Source organism: Stegodyphus dumicola, chromosome 4 (genome assembly GCF_044657685.1).
Source record: "Stegodyphus dumicola isolate Sdum_Otavi_A_Nest chromosome 4, ASM4465768v1".
Lineage (NCBI taxonomy): Eukaryota > Metazoa > Arthropoda > Arachnida > Araneae > Eresidae > Stegodyphus > Stegodyphus dumicola.
The window spans coordinates 255,543,136-255,560,027 of record NC_140771.1 but is presented as its reverse complement, the minus strand read 5'-3'; the positions used below and the strand labels follow the sequence as shown (position 1 = coordinate 255,560,027).

The window sequence follows — 16,892 nt, the reverse complement described above, 5'->3', positions numbered from 1 at the left end:
GAGTTTAAACGTCCCTCCTTTCCCCCCCCGCATATTCCTTATTCATAAATTTACAGAGTCATAAGGAACATCGCTGCAGGAACATGACAAATGTCCAGTGTTCTCACCAGGATTCGAACTCCGGACATCCCCACTACGCGTCGGGCGTGCTTCCAGTTACAGCACAAAGCACGCGGAAAGGCGGGCAAAATACCTTATATACTCCCTCAATTAAAAGGCGGCTGGGGATGAGGGGACTCAATCGCCAAAGCCTGGTGGTGACAAATTATCGTCTACCACCTTTTAGTTCGGGCGCCACGTGAAGAGTGGTGGTGTATTTAATTATGGCAAAGCACACGAGGGCTATCTGCCTAAGGGGAGGAATGCCTTCGTGGAACACTTTCTAAGGGAAACTGGCTCGTATACATGTTACACATGGGGAAAACAACGAAAACGCCCATGCAGCCAGCCCGTTCGCGGAATTCGAACCTCGGACCAAACTACCAGTGTTCAGCGACTTTACCGCTCGGCCGCTGGTGGGCTGCCACATGAAGAGTCATCAGGTTTGTATCGCTGTAGGAACATGAAAAATGTGCAATGCCTTCGCGGAAATTTGAACTCCGGATCTCCAGATTACAAGCTGGATATCCTTCCATTTACAACATGAAAACACGTGAAAAGAAAGAAGACAATACCTTATAAGCTTTATGTTTTATATCATAAGTTTCGAGTGTAACAAATCCATCGTCATTAACTCTTTAAAATATACAGAACACACTATATTTATGCTAAACGTGAAGCCATATTTCTGATTCTTGACGTAGATATCGATTAAATTAATTTATGGATGTAACAGCTGACAAAGTTTAAAATTATTAATGCACATTTTATAATTACAATTTCTTCTTTTAAGGAAATAGACAGCGAATGCAATAAAATTATGAATAAAGTGAATTATCAACATTTGAGTAAACATATTTTAATTTTTTTCCATAGGAAATTCATGGAAATGGTTGGAAAATAATTCCCGGTATAAGAAAATGAATTATTTAATATCAACGAGTAAAATTCATCACATACTATAAAAATTACTTTCTTTCATATTTCTAAACCGTCAGAAAAATTACGATTTTGATGATAAAGGTTAATACATCTCATAAGGCAAGTTACGTCTTTGAGCAGCGAAATTACAAGACTTGAGGGACATAAATATGTCTTAGGAACCACACAAACTCACGAATGTACATTTTTATTGTTTAAATCTAAACGCATATTCTAGCTTTTCCGATGTTTTACACTATTCATATCAATAAAAGTGACTTGTAATTTCAATAATTCTTATTATTACTCTTTTATCAAAATGAGTAGTATGTCATCTTTACATCATCCATTACATGATACATTTGTTGAAGCTTCTAAACGCATTTTTCACACGAAACGAAACAATGATTTTGTTAATTCGTGTTTTTGATAAATTGTTAATAATGTAATAAACGATACGCATTTTTTATCATTATAATAATTATGTTCATTATTAGAAAGGTGACTTTTTCGCATTGAAATAATATCAGTTAATCTATAACTTTCCCAAGAAAAAGAAAAAATCTTATTTCAGTCTTTTGATGCTTCCGAGTTCTTTTTCTAAAGTTATAACTTACGAAAAGTATCTGTTTTAATTGGCTTAAAGAAATCAGCTGCGTAGATGGCGATCTTTCATAGCAATGCAGATGAATAAACAGGAAAATCTAAATGAAATGCAGCAGGTAAGGAAAATTCTATGACGTAAAGCAATATTTATTCTTCAACGCTTAGGTTATTTGTGTATTATCTGTCTGAACTTCACCTAAATGGGGAGGGGGGGGGGGAACGGAGTAATACTGAAAAACTTTCTGAGACTCAGAAAATGCCCATTCATGTTTTACTCTTTTTCTTCAAGTAAATTAGGATACATATGATTAACGATACTGCCAAGCTGATACTATGCTAGATTACAAAGAATATTACATAATAGCATTCGTTATGAGTGTGATCCTAGAATACGTTCGTATATAATTTAATTTATTAATATTAAATAATATACTTAATTAATTTTTAAATTTAATTTAATTATACACGTATGTTCGTATATAATTTAATTTTATATAATTTAATTAAGTTATCAACTCAGAATTTTGATCTAAACACATTTAGAATAAGAATTAACATTGCTCAATTTTAAATTAACATTCCAATGTCGTATTTAATTTAGGGACAAATGATTAAAACAATAGCATAGAAAACAGACTAAACGGTTACCACCGTCAATTGCAAATAGCCTTACATAAGCAAAGAAGTGCCGTTACACAATGAGAATGCAAGGTGCATACAATAAACAAATAAATACTTACAATTCAATGAAAATTCAGAATTTAAAAAAAGTCCTTTAATGAACTTGTACCCAATCGTTTTGAAAAATAAAATTGAAACTTTTAATCAAGTGAATATTCAAAACATCGGTGCGAATATATTATTCTTCACACTGATTCGAAAACAAAACGAGGATAAGGTCTGAATTCGGAAACTTATGGGAAAGGTGACGAGAAGTGAAACTACAAATTCGGGCAAGGAATCAGACCAGAAACAACCTGAGCTAATTAAAAGAAAAAAGTTCCTAGCGTTACTAACGATTTTAATGACCGCCGCAAGTAATGAGGTAACAAGGAGACAATTTTCCAACGCTTACTTCTCTTTCACTTCTGGTCTTTTCAGCTGAACACAAATACTTGTGTCCGAAATTTCTGTTCAGTTCTTTCAAAAGAACCCGGAGAAATTTACACGCAATAACAAAGTCATCATTCGTTGTTTTTTGATACTGAGATAGACATGTGAAATTGTATCAGGGAATGCTGCTAACTTCTCACCATGTCACGCGAAGTAAAAATGAAATTTCATTGACATGTGACTTCGGAATATAAGTAAAAATAAACTAAGAAAGATTACAAAGATTTTAAAGTTCATAGAAAAAGAATTTAAAAAATATATATACCATATTTCCTGATGTTTATTCCTCCAATTTTATTGTCCGAAGAGTGTGTGAGTGTGATTATGGTAAAGCCTCGAGGGCTATCTGCCTAAGAGGAAGGATGCCTTCGTGGAGGACTTTCTAAGGCAAACTGGCTCGTATACACGTTACACATGGGGAAAACCACAAAAACGCCCATGCAGCCAGCCCGTTCGCGGGATTCGAACCTGGGACCGAACTACCAGTGTTCAGCGACTTTACCGCTCGGCCGCTGGTGGGCTTATTGTCCGAAGAACCAGAGGAGAAAATTATACGAATTTTGAAATTTTCAGAACCTGGCACTAGAAAACTAAGAACGCGAAGGAATACGGTATATGCGTTTGCATGTAGCCGTAATGGAAGCAGTAAGATATGCTTTAATGCAAAAAAAAAAAAAAAAACTCTACTCACATTTCATAAAGTAAATAAAAAAACTTTTTAATAACATAGCTTTGTCCGCAAGGTACATATGAATGATTCATAAAAGAAATATTAAATTTATCGGCTCGTAAAAGAATAATATACTCTCAAAGGCATAACAAAGTAGTTTTCAACCTTTTTTGCTCTATGCACCCTTTTCACCATTGTTAGAGGATCATCCCCCTCTATTCAAAAACTTGAAAAATGTATATATATATTTATTTGAACTTGGATTATTTTTCAATGCGTTTTGTAATATAAACAAGAAAAAGTACAGAAAATGCTGATAAATGCCATAACATGAATAAAAGTTGTTTTTATATTCATAAAATAAAACCAAATGCTTAATTCGCGCCCGGTTTGGAACCCCTGGAAGATATTTTCTCTTACAGAGGTCAAACAAAATATGCGTTAAGTCCACCAACAAACAGATAAAATAGTCGGAGGTTTCTTGAATTGGATTGGATTATTCAGTTATGGCAAAGCACACGAGGGCTATCTGGCTAAAGGGAGGGATGCCTTCGTGGAGGACTTTCTAAGGGAAACTGGCTCGTATACACGTTACACATGGGGAAAAACTACGAAAAAGCCCATGCAGCCAGCCCGTTCGCGGGATTCGAACCTCGGACCGAACTACCAGTGTTCAGCGGCTTTACCGCTCGGCCGCTGGTGGGCTGAGCTTTCTTGAAATCCTAAAATAGATGATCATGCGAGCAGTAAGCTCGCATTCACTTTTAAACGGATAAAAATAATCGCCTCGATGGAAAAACTTTCCTGCCATTACATGCATAAAAATAATCACTTTACTAAGGTCTACAGCCTTAGTAATCCTAACTTTTTTTTTTTTTTTAACTTTCAATAAAATTTCAAGATAAATAATAATTAAAGATAAATAATAATTAAAGATAAATAAGAATTTAGATGGAATTTCAAGATAACATATTCTTTCAATTTTTCTCATAAAAATTAAGTTAAAAAAAAACTTATTCCATGTTTGAGTTATACTTCTTTGAAACATTCTACAGCATCAAAATATTTTTATTATCATAATTTTTAATTAGTCGAAGTCAGTTTTAGCCAATGATAATGTAATCTTCATTATCCAAGCCAGTTTACACATTTTATCTTATAAATCTTTTTTTCTTCGTATTTTCTCCAATAGACGCCGTTAAAAGTCCGCTAAATATGTTATGATTGATATGTACATATATGCTATACAAAAGGCGATCAACTTATTCCTGATGAAAATGCGATCCGTTTATTCCTTGCAATACAATACATCTTTATTTTAAACTGTTTGAAGCTACGTAAAATCAGTAGTCATCACTCAACTAAAATAAAATAATGGATTGATTTTGTGTAGCACTACTAATATGGCCTTTTTCAAGAAAAAAATTCAGTTTTCGCAAATTAATGAAAATGAATAAAAATTGTAAATAAAAAATCGTCACGACGAATCGTTTCAGAACCAAATTTTAGTATGTACAACGTTAAGCTTATTGCATTGTGTTACATGCACCCATCAAGCGGAATTAATGGAAAAGTGACCTGAAAAGTCAGTCAGGAGGAAGGGAAAAGTGAAGGCGACCTTTGGCACGAGGAATGTTATTCCCTATCTTTTCACAATCGAATCTAAATTTCTCATCTCAAGTCAGGCGAGTCGAAGGTCAAGCAGCTTATCAGAAACATTCTTCAACCATTGTTCGGGAAGTTCTGATGATTGTTTTGTTGCCAAATAGCTGCATTTATTTGTTTTTCTTTTAAAGAGCTTAATCCAAGTACAAGTTCCAAAAATCATTTTTATCCGGGGGGGTATTACTTATTTATTTGGATCTAAGACGCAAGCTAAGGCCTTCCCCCCCCGTTTTTTTTTTTTTTTTTTTTTTTTTTTTTTTCAACTTCATCTATACAGATTATATTTATGTTCAGCTGGGAAATAAACACGGATTTTCATGCTTTAAGAAAGCTCGGTTTTCGTGCAATGCTCATTTTTCCAAGTGGCAAAACTCTCGTACGCTGGAGATAAAAATCTGCTTTATTTCGAGAAGTGTTGCCACTGCTCGCTTTCAAATCGTTGAGTTTCTTAGCAAAAAATTTCGAAGTTTTACAAAATATGAAATAAAAATAGCACTGCCAAACATTAAATATATTGTTTCCAATTCCAAAAATCCGTGGGAAGCCATTTTGACTGTTCCCATCTTCGTACGACTTTTATCAGCAGAGATATTAATTATAAACTTTGAAAACACTAATTTTCGCACTCATTCTTCCGAGTGGCAACAGTCTTGCGCATTGGAGATAAAAAAAAATGCCTGATTTCGAAAAGTGTTGCTACTGTTCGCTTTCAAATCGCAGAGTTTGTTAATAAAAAATTTGTTGTAAGTTTTACAAAATATAAAATAAAAATAACATTGCCAAACATGAAAAATATTATTATTATATGTGGTTATATTCTGACCTTGAAGAAAGCACGCGATTGCGTGTGACGTCACTGTATGGCGAAAATTGTTCGTTAATGTCAGCATTTTTAATAAATAGCTGCTGTTGGCAACCTTTTTGTTTCAGATTAGTATAACTGACACAATACATTATTGCCACATTCATTATTTTATTTATATTGAAAAAATTTTATACGACATTAAATTTAAATCATTTTTTAAAATTCTAATAATTTTAAATTTTGAATTTTTTATTATCTATTTCATATTTTACAAAGCTTTAACGAATTTTTGATTAGAAAATCAACGATTTCAAAGCAAGCAGTGGCAACACTGTACGGAATAAAACATTTTTATCTTCAGTCCGTGAGACTGTCTATCGGAAATACTAAAGATCGCTGTTTTAAAATATTTTGTGATTTTGCTGTTGAATCGAATTTTATCTGGTGTAAGCGTCAAGAACGTGATATTTAATAAAGAAAACACACAAAACGTTCAGAAAAGACTGAAAAAAACAGAAAAATGTATGCCAATACTTAACGCTGTATCGGGAATTCTAAACGTATAATGCTATGCTACTGTAAGCAATTTTGTAATTTTGCTGTTGAATTGTATATGGCGTAAGCGAGAAGAAAATGGTGCTTAATAATAAAGCCAAAAAGATTTAAAAAAAAAAAAAAGGGGGGGTGGGTAGTAGCAGACTGGTAGACTACGAGCTCAGAGAGCGAAGCTTAACAAACCGTTTTAGGCGACCGTTAAAATCTGAAATCTTTCACTTTTTATTTTACTTTAATTTCTTTTCACAAGCTGACATTGCAGAACCGTTAATAAATTGAAGTTGAATACAGATTTCCTTGATATCTAATTAAATGTCAGTTTCATGTAAAAACTACGCTGATTTTTCTATTAACCATTTATCATCCCCATAATCACGGCCACTGGTATAACACACGAAAACTTTACCACAACTTTAGTTATATTTAACTAGCTTTTGGGTCTTCTTAATATACAAGATACAACGTAACGTTTCACTTCACGCTGTACTTTGAGAAATACCCTATTTATCTAGCTTATCTGCATCAGTTTGATATTCCATTAACTTTGCATTGTAAATCAACGAAACGCAGAAAAAAGAACAAATCCTTAGCAGTCGAAAGAAAAACGTGTGGGCGTCTATGTTTGACATCCGACATGAAAGTACTATCTGGCCATTCTCTCAGTTTAAGAGCGGTTCTGATGAAAAGTGAGTCAACAGCGAGAAACGAGGGTTAATAGCCGGGCAAGAGATAAACCAGTCTGGGAAAAAGGGTTTTTAAAAAAGGGGCAAGTTATTTAAAAACTATACTTGGTATAATCTGCATTACTTTTGAGAAACTCAAGCAACGCCTACTTTTTTTTAATTCTTGTTTACTCAGGTGTTTGACAAATTATAACCGTTTACATTTGTTACGAAATTCTTTCATAAACCTTATAATATGCAACAAGCTTCAATTAAAAAAGGACATGACACAGCCATGTTTGGAAGATTTTAATCGTTATATCAGTTCTTCATCTTTTGATTAATGTATTATTTTGCTTCTTTCTACAAACTCTACTCTTATAAAACTATATGGAAGCTATAAACTAAACAATCTTCACCAGTTTTATTAGAAACGACATGAAACTTCTAATTCATGTAGCTTTATGAATATGGTGCCAATAAGAGAGCAAATGTACCTATTGAAATTCACGAAAGCTTAATAGTTTAAAACTCTAAAGGCAATCTGTAAAAAAAAAAAAAAAAAACGCAGAATGTAATTATTGTTAATACTCAAAGAAACTTTTTTAGTCCAAATAGGCAACTATTAATTTCGTTTTTACATTTTGCGTTGAACACTATAAACAGCGAATCACTTTTCAAATTGTTGCCACCGAATATCATCGCCCTGTATTATATTTGAAGAAATTAAATAATGAAGAATCTGCATGAATGTATGTATGTTTCTCGCATTGTGATAAAACAACGGCACCTAGAGCCATCCCAATTTGAATAACGTAATCTTCCATAGAATATGGGCATGTGGAAGCCCTAATTTGATTTTCAAATTTGTTTTATAATCGATTTCATATTTTGTAACACTTCAACGAATTTTTGATTAAAAAGCTAAAATAATTTGATTAAAAGCGAGAAGTGGCAACACTGTGTACCGAAAAAAGAAAAAAAAATATCTCCAGCGCGCGAGACTCTGTATCGGAAATTCTAAAGATATGCTCGGTTGATCTTTACAATATGGTAACTGGTAGTTTGGCGACATTTTGGAGGCGATAAAGGTTACTACCTGGCATTTTGGTAATAATGTGAGCAGTACCCAATTCCGATTACGCATTATTTTGTGTGAGGGAAATGAGAGATCATGGGATATGTCATGTGATATTAATGGACGAATTACGGTTCTTTAATCGGAAAAGGGGGGGAAATCGGGAAAAAATCTGGAAATTTTGTATTTGGCTTTATTCCGTGCTGTGTGAAACAGTGTTCGTGAATTTTTGGATCCCATGGCCGTAACTAAAGTGAATTCGAAATGGGTTTTTATGTATGTATTAATTTAATGTACGTGCTCATTTATATTTTAAGTAGTGTTTTTGAATTTAATTATATTTTAATTAAATGATAGTTATTTTGTGAATTTTATGTTTGTAGGAATTTGGTATACGTTTAAGTTGAAGTAAACGTGCATGGAAATAATTTAAATATTTGATACTAAGTATTTGTAATGCTTGCGGTATGAATTCGTTGGTGACGTGTATAATGTAATAGATGATTTAGAGGTAAAAGTTTTTGGATATTTTATTTATTTTATATGTGGAAATGTTCATATTTGGACAGGGTAAATACTTTTTCGCGATCAGGTCATTTCATATATGTTCTTTTTACCGGGTTTAAAGATTGAGAAAATTGTCATGTATTTTTGTGAAATTTTTCTAATTTATGAGAAAAAAGCAGTGTACATGGATATAGTGAAGAGTGTGCGCAATGCCATTTTTGTGCAATTCTGGGATGTTTTTTTAAGTAAAAATAAGTCGGCGTGTACATGGTTTATGTGTATGTGTTATTTTGAAAAACGCGTAAGGAGTATGGTATTGTGCACTTTTTCCCACTTTTGCAGTGAATATTTGTCTTGATTAAGCAGTTTTGTTAGATAAAATTTCTAGCATAAGTGTAATTCAGCTAGTAGATTGTTGGAAGAAGTGTTCAGTAGATAAAAAGAAAAGAAACATGTCTTTACTTCGTGAAGACAAAATGACGGCAGGAAAAAAAAATAGAGGGTTGCTGTAGGAGAGTTGGTCGCCAAATTTTTGCCAAAAAAATGCCAAGTTACCATAATGTAAAGATCAACCATATGCTCATTTTAAAAATATTTTGTGATATTGCTCTTGAACTGAATTTTATGATTTGAGCACGTAGAACATATTTAATACATGCAGGTAACACACAACACGCTACAAAAACGCCCCTTTGGATGTAATTTAAAATCTGAAACCGTATAAGGTATTTCTCCCGCCTTCTTAACGTGCCTTCGTGGTGTAGTGGTATGCATGCTGGGCGCGTATTCCCGAGGTCCGTGGTTCGGTTCCCGGCGAAGGCGTTGCTCACTTTTAATCTTTCCTGCTTTTGAAATAACCTAATGTTTCTACAACCTTTCAGATTTTTTTACACATTGAAATGAACTGTGACCGTTTGTTATATATAGTTCAGAAAAGAATATTACCAATTTGGTACTTACGTATTAACGCAACCAGGCCAAAATTCGCATAAATCGCCAAATTTGGCAACCTTACGTGTTATACGTAGTTTTGTAAAAAGAATTTATTTTTAAAAAGAAAAAATAACTCTGGGCGTGTACTACCACAGCAATGGGTTTTCGGCGGAATTTGCCGAGAAAAGAAAGAGACTTTTTTTTGGTTACTGTACCTAACAGAAGCGCCGTTACCCTCATGGAAAAAATTTGCGAAAATATCAAGGAAGGAAGCATCATTTATTCGGATTGCTGGAAAGAATACAATACAAGCGAGTTCGAAAATGCTGGATTTCTGCATGGAACTGTTAATCCCAAATATAACTTTGTGGATCCCAACACGGGCGTTCACACACAACATGTAGAGCGCATGTGGGGCTCAGCCAAATGGCGCAACAAAAAACAGAGAGGAACAGCCCGTCATCATCTTGACTCATACCTTATCGAATTTATATGGCGCCAAGCTCAAGCTGTTAGTGGCAAAGACGGTTTTCAATCAGTGCTAAAAGCAATAGCCAAAAGATTTTCACCGAAAAAATACTTCTGCAACTTACTCAAATTCGAAACCGGAAGGGTTTAATTGCTATTTTATATTTTAAAACAAAATAATATAAAAAACTGTATTAAAAATTATCTGTAATTAATAAATGTAGATTTTCTTTCTATTCATACTTTTTTACTCAAACTTACAAATCGCGCCAACCTGGTTGCGATAATACGTAAGTACCAAATTTTACTGACCTAGAGGAACGGCATTTTGCCAAGACTCCACTGGCAGAGAGAGATCTCTCCTAATATGTCGCTTAAGCAAATTGGAAACCAAACTACCAAAAAAATTTCTTTCTATCTTTTGTTCAGTGCTTGAAATAGCATGTTATGTTATCAGATTGAAATACGTCCATTTAAGATTTATTTAGAAAAAAATTCCGGTATCGTAGATAACAGTTATTAGAATTCTAATTCTCTCATACAAAAGCCAAGGTGGTTTTTTTTTTTTTTTTTTTTTTTTTTTTAACGTTTTAAGTTATTTTCAAAATTACACAAAAGTTGGGTTATCCGAGATGATTTAAACAAGTAAAACCTCAAATTTACAAAATTTTCTTAAAACTATTCTGTTCAGAAGGTACCCTACATAAAGAAATGTGTTATCGAATTTTTATGCAGAGAATACCATGATGAGTTACGTTAAAGAGATAATTTCTATTGTTTTCATAACTTCTTCCGTTTAACGGAAGACAGATACACTAATAAATTCCAGCATAATTCACAATAGCTTTCAATTGTCTGAATACTAGTTTGTCCCTGCTTCATGAAAAACGTAAGTAACTGACTCGAGAACAAGTGCAAAAAAGAGAAAAAATAATATATATACACAGGCCTTTTTCTCATCAGGGATAATTAGTCCTGTTTTCTCATAGCCAACTCAAAAATGGTCTGCAAGAAGTTTCAAGGTTCCTTCCACAACATCAGGCCAGTATCTCAGTATTGTTAAAATAATAAAGAATACTCAATAAATTAAGTTTGAAGATATCCCTGACGGAATATAGGAAATGGTGTCATGCAAGTAAATATGGTAAAGGTCGGAAAGGGAGAATCTTATTCACATTCGTTCCTAATTTTCAATATATCTTTGCGGAGCTGAGGTATATAAACAGGATGACGGATTCATCGGTGAAATTTCTGATGACTAGAAATGGGACAGTTAATGAACGAGATATGTTGACTCACATGTCAGTTTTGACAGATTCGTAACCTGATTACCATTACGGATCCTTTCCCTTGCAGAGTTTGAATACTGCAGCCATTTTTTACCAATAATCCAATCTTTGCTCGTATTAGTTTTAAAATGCTATCTTAACAATGCATTTAATGCTACAAGTACGCACTGAAAACAAAATTTTGGTCGTAAATATTTGATTAAGTTTAGAATTACATGAATGTTTCCGCGAAAAGAGTAAACAAACGTTCAATAACATTGATAAAGAGCAATTACTCAATGCACCTGAATAAACTGAACGAAAAACAATGAAATTTAAATCGAAAAAAATATTTTCTTCTTTACAAAATCGTTCGCCTCTTATTGAAAATAACGATCAAGACAACTGTAACGGAATACATATGCAAATTACTTCTTGAGTTAATTTATACATTTCAAGTTTTAAAATGTTTGTACTTTTCATTCTTCAAAATGCTCATATGCCTTCGAACAATAATATTAATAGCACCGAAAATGCCTTCTAATAAACTCAGCTTCTATATGCTTAAAATATTTTAGATGACATATTCTAATTCAATTAAACGATATTCTTAATGCAAATAACAAATTTCAGACGTCTAAACGATAATGAAAAAAAGGTGATAAGTATGACAACAGTTTTGAAATTTCCATTATTATTTAAATATAGCCATTGCGATTGGCAGAGTGGCGCAACAAACGATGTTTTCGAACAATGATAGAATTTTATAAAAAGAGGAAAATCTAACATTAATTTTTAACTCGTATTCAAATAGGAAAATTGAATTCTATTATCAAGTCGAAAACAATCTTTAAGAGAGACATAAAAAAATTGATTTCTATTTTAACCATACACATAATCGACTTTCATTATATTCAAAAGAAGCAATTTCGACTCAATATCAATAGCACGAATAGAAGTCACTAATAGTGACCCGATCTGCACACAGAGCAGTCATTAGGATCAGACTGAATAGACTCTCGAAGGTCTTCAGACATTAGAATTGCATTTTGTACTATAGAATCGTAAAGATTTTTGAAAATTACGCGACAGCAACGTTTCACACCTGATTTCTTTTGAGAAGTCAGCGATCACAAGCTTCATCTGAAATCTTATCACATACCAGTTGTCTACAAAGATTGAAAATAATTTCAGTTTTATTTTGACTGAATTGTAGGTCATTCTTTTAACTTTTTTTATTTACGAAATATTTCGAAATACTGAATTAATAGTTTCATTTATCAATGAAATAGATTGCAGAAAAAAAAATCTTGCTATTTACTTGTTGGACTTTATCTTACTTTTTGGACTATCTTATATTTTGTTTCTTTATTAGTGATTTCTACAGTCTCAGAATCTGAATTCAAATGGCCATTCTAGACAAATAATTTACTATAACTGAAAAACAAAACGTAGAAAATTAAAAACACGTAACATAAAAGATTTCTGTAATGATTTTAGGAATTATTAAATTTCATTTACATTATTTAATAAGGTGTTCGGAAAAAATAAGAAATGAAAATTATAAATATTGTTGATTTAACAAATAGTTGAAAAAATTGGTGATTTTCCTTATTCACTTTTCTTTTACACTCGTCTGCATTAGAAACAAACACACAATAACAGTGATGTTAAGAATACAACTACAGCAAGTGCAACGAAAGTCTTGGTTAAAAATATATACTGCTTAAAATTTAACGTTAAATAAAAAAGAAAAGAAATGCTTTTCTTCAAAAGTGGAATGTGTTTTTGGAAATTTGCGAATTAGATTTTACGCACTGTATACTAAAGAAGGGATGCTGTAGTAGCATGATAGCAATAAACACATTTATCAATATAAACATAAACTCTAATATCTAAACTTAAATTTTACTTTTAAAAGGTAATATTAGGGTTATAAATAATGGAATAAACATAAGAAACAGTATTATAACGAAAAATGTGCAAAGCTATGACAACAAAATTTTTAGGAAGAATTACTCTACTCTAGGCATTTGCAAACGATGTAAGACGCCATCTTAGTACTCACCTTCTTGGCCGATATGATCACGGCCAAGCACAAGATGGACAGCACGATTATTAACCTCATCTTTTGGATCTGAGTATCACCAGCAATGTACTGAACGGAATGCAAGAAAGCAGCGGAATGCGAAGAACATAAAGCGACTACGATAACTGAAACTCCCTCTGAAAGGAAGTGACGCCAGTAGCATCATGGAGAACTCGAATCGCTATTGGCTGGACACCTGTTGCATATCGCGCCATTCGTTCGATATTGTGAGCCGCCTCACTTAAGGGAAGACTGGAAGGGGTGGTTCAAATAATGCAGAATGTTGTTTCGCATGTGTAGTTGTCTTTAAAAAAATAATTCCTCATTAAATTTTATAACTTCTGTTAAAAGTACTTCTCAGGGCCATCGCCAGAGGTGGTGCGAACGCCCCGGTTGACAGTATTAGGGGCAACATGATTTTTAACCAGCTGGAAATGCATCAGGCGGGAAATGCTACGAAAAAAGACCATGACTTCATTGTACGCCTATTAAATTATGTACATTTTTATTGCTGCACTTCATTTAAACTTTTTTTTTTTTCAGATTATTCTTACTTAATTCACTGATTCCTCAAAGTAACTTGGAATTGGCATCAAAAATTGTAATTTTGAAATTAAATATCCCAGTCAATTTTTATCGTCTAGAGTAAAACTTCTTAGTTTTATTTTTTCGCAACGAGTATTAAAACTTTCCAAATATAAGTATAGTAATATAAGTATGGTATAGTAACATAATCCACTTTTCCATGCTATGAAAATTTGTTGAACTGTGGAAAGCTATAATAACATGTATTTTCCCGAGGATTGTGAAAAAAATCTGGATTAGAAATTCATTTTGTTCAAATGTGGCAGAAATTATGTCTCGTGAAGAAAAAGAACAATTGATAGAAATTTCTTGTGATCAAACACTAGCTGACGATTTCAGAAATAGCACACTTGCTAACTTTTGGCAAAACTGAAAAAAAAAAAAAAAAAAAAAAAAATTAAGGCGTTTCAAATAATTAAAATTTTATTGCCTTTTTGCACAGCCTATTTATGTGAACAAGAATTTCCTTCTATATTGTATTTGAAAAACAAATACTGAACAAAATTAAAAGGCTCCTAATGTACGGTTAAAACTATGAATGTGAAGCGATTAAGTGACAAAAAGAAACTGATCTCTCTTAAACGGGCCCAAATTTCGCACAAAAATTTAGAATTAAACTATTATAATTTAAATTTTGATAATTAAAATAATAAGCAATTTTTCATCTAATATTCTTTTTAAGCGTGAATATTTAATACAAATAGCCAAAGGTTGAACAAAGAGTAAAATACTTTTTTTCTAATATTTCTATTGAGAAATTGAAAAATAATCATTGTAAAATGTAGTGGTGGCACCTAAATTTTTCGATTTTTGTATCGATGTTACGCATTAGTCAAAATTGTTGAGAACCACACTAGTATCAATCAAGACTGGAACCCTAAAACTAGCTTCCCTTCAAAAACCCTTAATGCTAGTTTTCTTCGTTTCCATGAGAAGAAAAAAGGGGCTTTTAGAAATTACAAGATACTTTAAAGCTCCTTAAAATCTGATATTCTAAATCAGGTGCTCATATGAATTATATGTTCACATTGTTCAAAGCTGAGATGCTAACCGCGAGAAAAACGCTTCTTTTTCTCTATGCTGCTTCCTGTTTTTGAATATTGTGAAAGGAAAACAACCAAAAAAAAAAGAATCTGAACATGCTGACCACTACGCCATGAAGGCATGCTAAGAAGGTGGGAGAAATACCTTATAAAGTCTCTAATATTCGGTGGGAACAATTTGAAAAGTGAAACGCCATTTATAATAAATAAACGCAAAATGCCAAAACGAAATTAATAACCCTTCTGGGCTAACGTTCTTTGGGCTCAACAAAAGTTTAAAATAATTTTTAAAAAAATGTGAAAGCTTTCAGATTTTATATCATGCCCAAAGGGGCGTTTTTTAACGTTTTGTGTGTTACCTTTATTTATTAAATATCGTGTTCTTTGCACTTAAAATATAAAATTCAATTCAACAGCAATATTTCAAAATAATTTTAAAATGAGCATATTCTTAAAATTTTCCGTTATACAGTCTCGCGCGCTGAAGATAATTCTTCCTTCCCCCGTACAGTTTTGTCATTGCTCACTTTGAAATTACTGAGTTTCTTAATCAAAAATTCGTTTAAGCTTTACAAAATATGACATGGATAATAAAACAAATTCCAAGTTTGAGCTTTCAGATCCCCATATTCTATAGGATTGGATTGGATTATTTAACTATGGCAAAGCACGCGACGGCTCTCTGCCTAAAGGAAGGGATGCCTTCGTGGAGGATTTTCTAAGGGGAACTGGCTCGTATACACGTTACACAATGGGAAAACCACAAAACGCCCATGCAGCCAGCCCGTTCGCGGGATTCGAACCTCGGACCGAACTACCAGTGTTCAGCGTCTTTACCGCTCGACCGCTGGTGGGCCCCATATTCTATTGGAGGACAACTTATTGAAAATTTGATGTCTCTAGGTACCGCTGTTTTCCGCAGCGGGAAAACATACATACATTCATGCAGATTCTTCGTTATTTAATTTCTTTAAATGTAATGCGAGGCTCTAATATTGGGTGGCAACAATTTGAAAAGTGAACTGACATTTACAGTGAACCAACGCAAAATGCCAAAATAGCCCTTTGGGAAAATTATTAATTGCTTCTAAATTTAAGCACTTAATTAAAAATGTACTTACTGTTTTTAATGTATCTAAAGTTTAATTGCTGGTAACAAAAACAACAACAAAAAACAAACAAAAAAAAATCCACCGTCACAGAAATAATTTGCAAAATCTTTAAATACATCTGTGGCAATAATACCATTCCAGTGCAATTCGGTTTCGGGGACCGTAAAAAATTGCAGCGAAAATGCATGCGCAAAAGCGCCAAATCTAGCAAACTCGCCTTGTTTAAACAAGACGCCAAATCTCGCGAACGCGCTGATTTCAAATTGCGTAAGTTTTAGATAGTTCTATATTTGTAAGTCGCCATTGAAATACTATTTTAATTTTTTAATTTTCTTTTTTATAAAGCTATGGATTTTACAATTTGGGAATTGCCGAGTGAAGAAAAGTCTGCAATAGAATTTTTTCAAAAAAAAAAAAAGGCATCATTCATGATAGAAAATTATATTTGAACAATCATGAGTTGAAATTATGCTTCCTCGATAACTCGGTAGCAAAATGGCGGTGCAGGAAAGAAACCTGTAATGAGAAGAAAGGATGGAGAAGTCAAAATTGGTTTGAAGGATCGAAAATCCCCTTCCTTACAGCCGTTAGGTTCATCTACTTTTGGTGTCAGGAAATGACATCTGTTGAATTTTGTAAACTCCAGCTGAAGATGAACCGCAGTACAGTTGTAGACTGGGAACAGTTACATGAGTGAGGTGTGTACCTCAGCT

General features: G+C 33.1%; 1 protein-coding gene across 3 annotated transcripts in view; it reads right to left on the bottom strand.

The window, feature by feature from the left end:
• LOC118184105 (uncharacterized) overlaps positions 1-13,577 on the bottom strand; it is a 56,826-nt gene extending 43,249 nt beyond the window's left edge. For 2 of the 3 annotated variants that reach the window (XM_035353753.2, XM_035353754.2), the window contains exon 1: positions 13,419-13,576. In XM_035353753.2, coding sequence (XP_035209644.1) covers positions 13,419-13,478 — 60 coding nt within the window. In that variant the 5' untranslated portion in view covers positions 13,479-13,576. Of the gene's footprint in view, positions 1-13,418 lie in introns of all 3 variants that reach the window. The other variant, XM_035353755.2, reaches the window with a different exon arrangement.
• Positions 13,578-16,892: the final 3,315 nt, after the last annotated feature.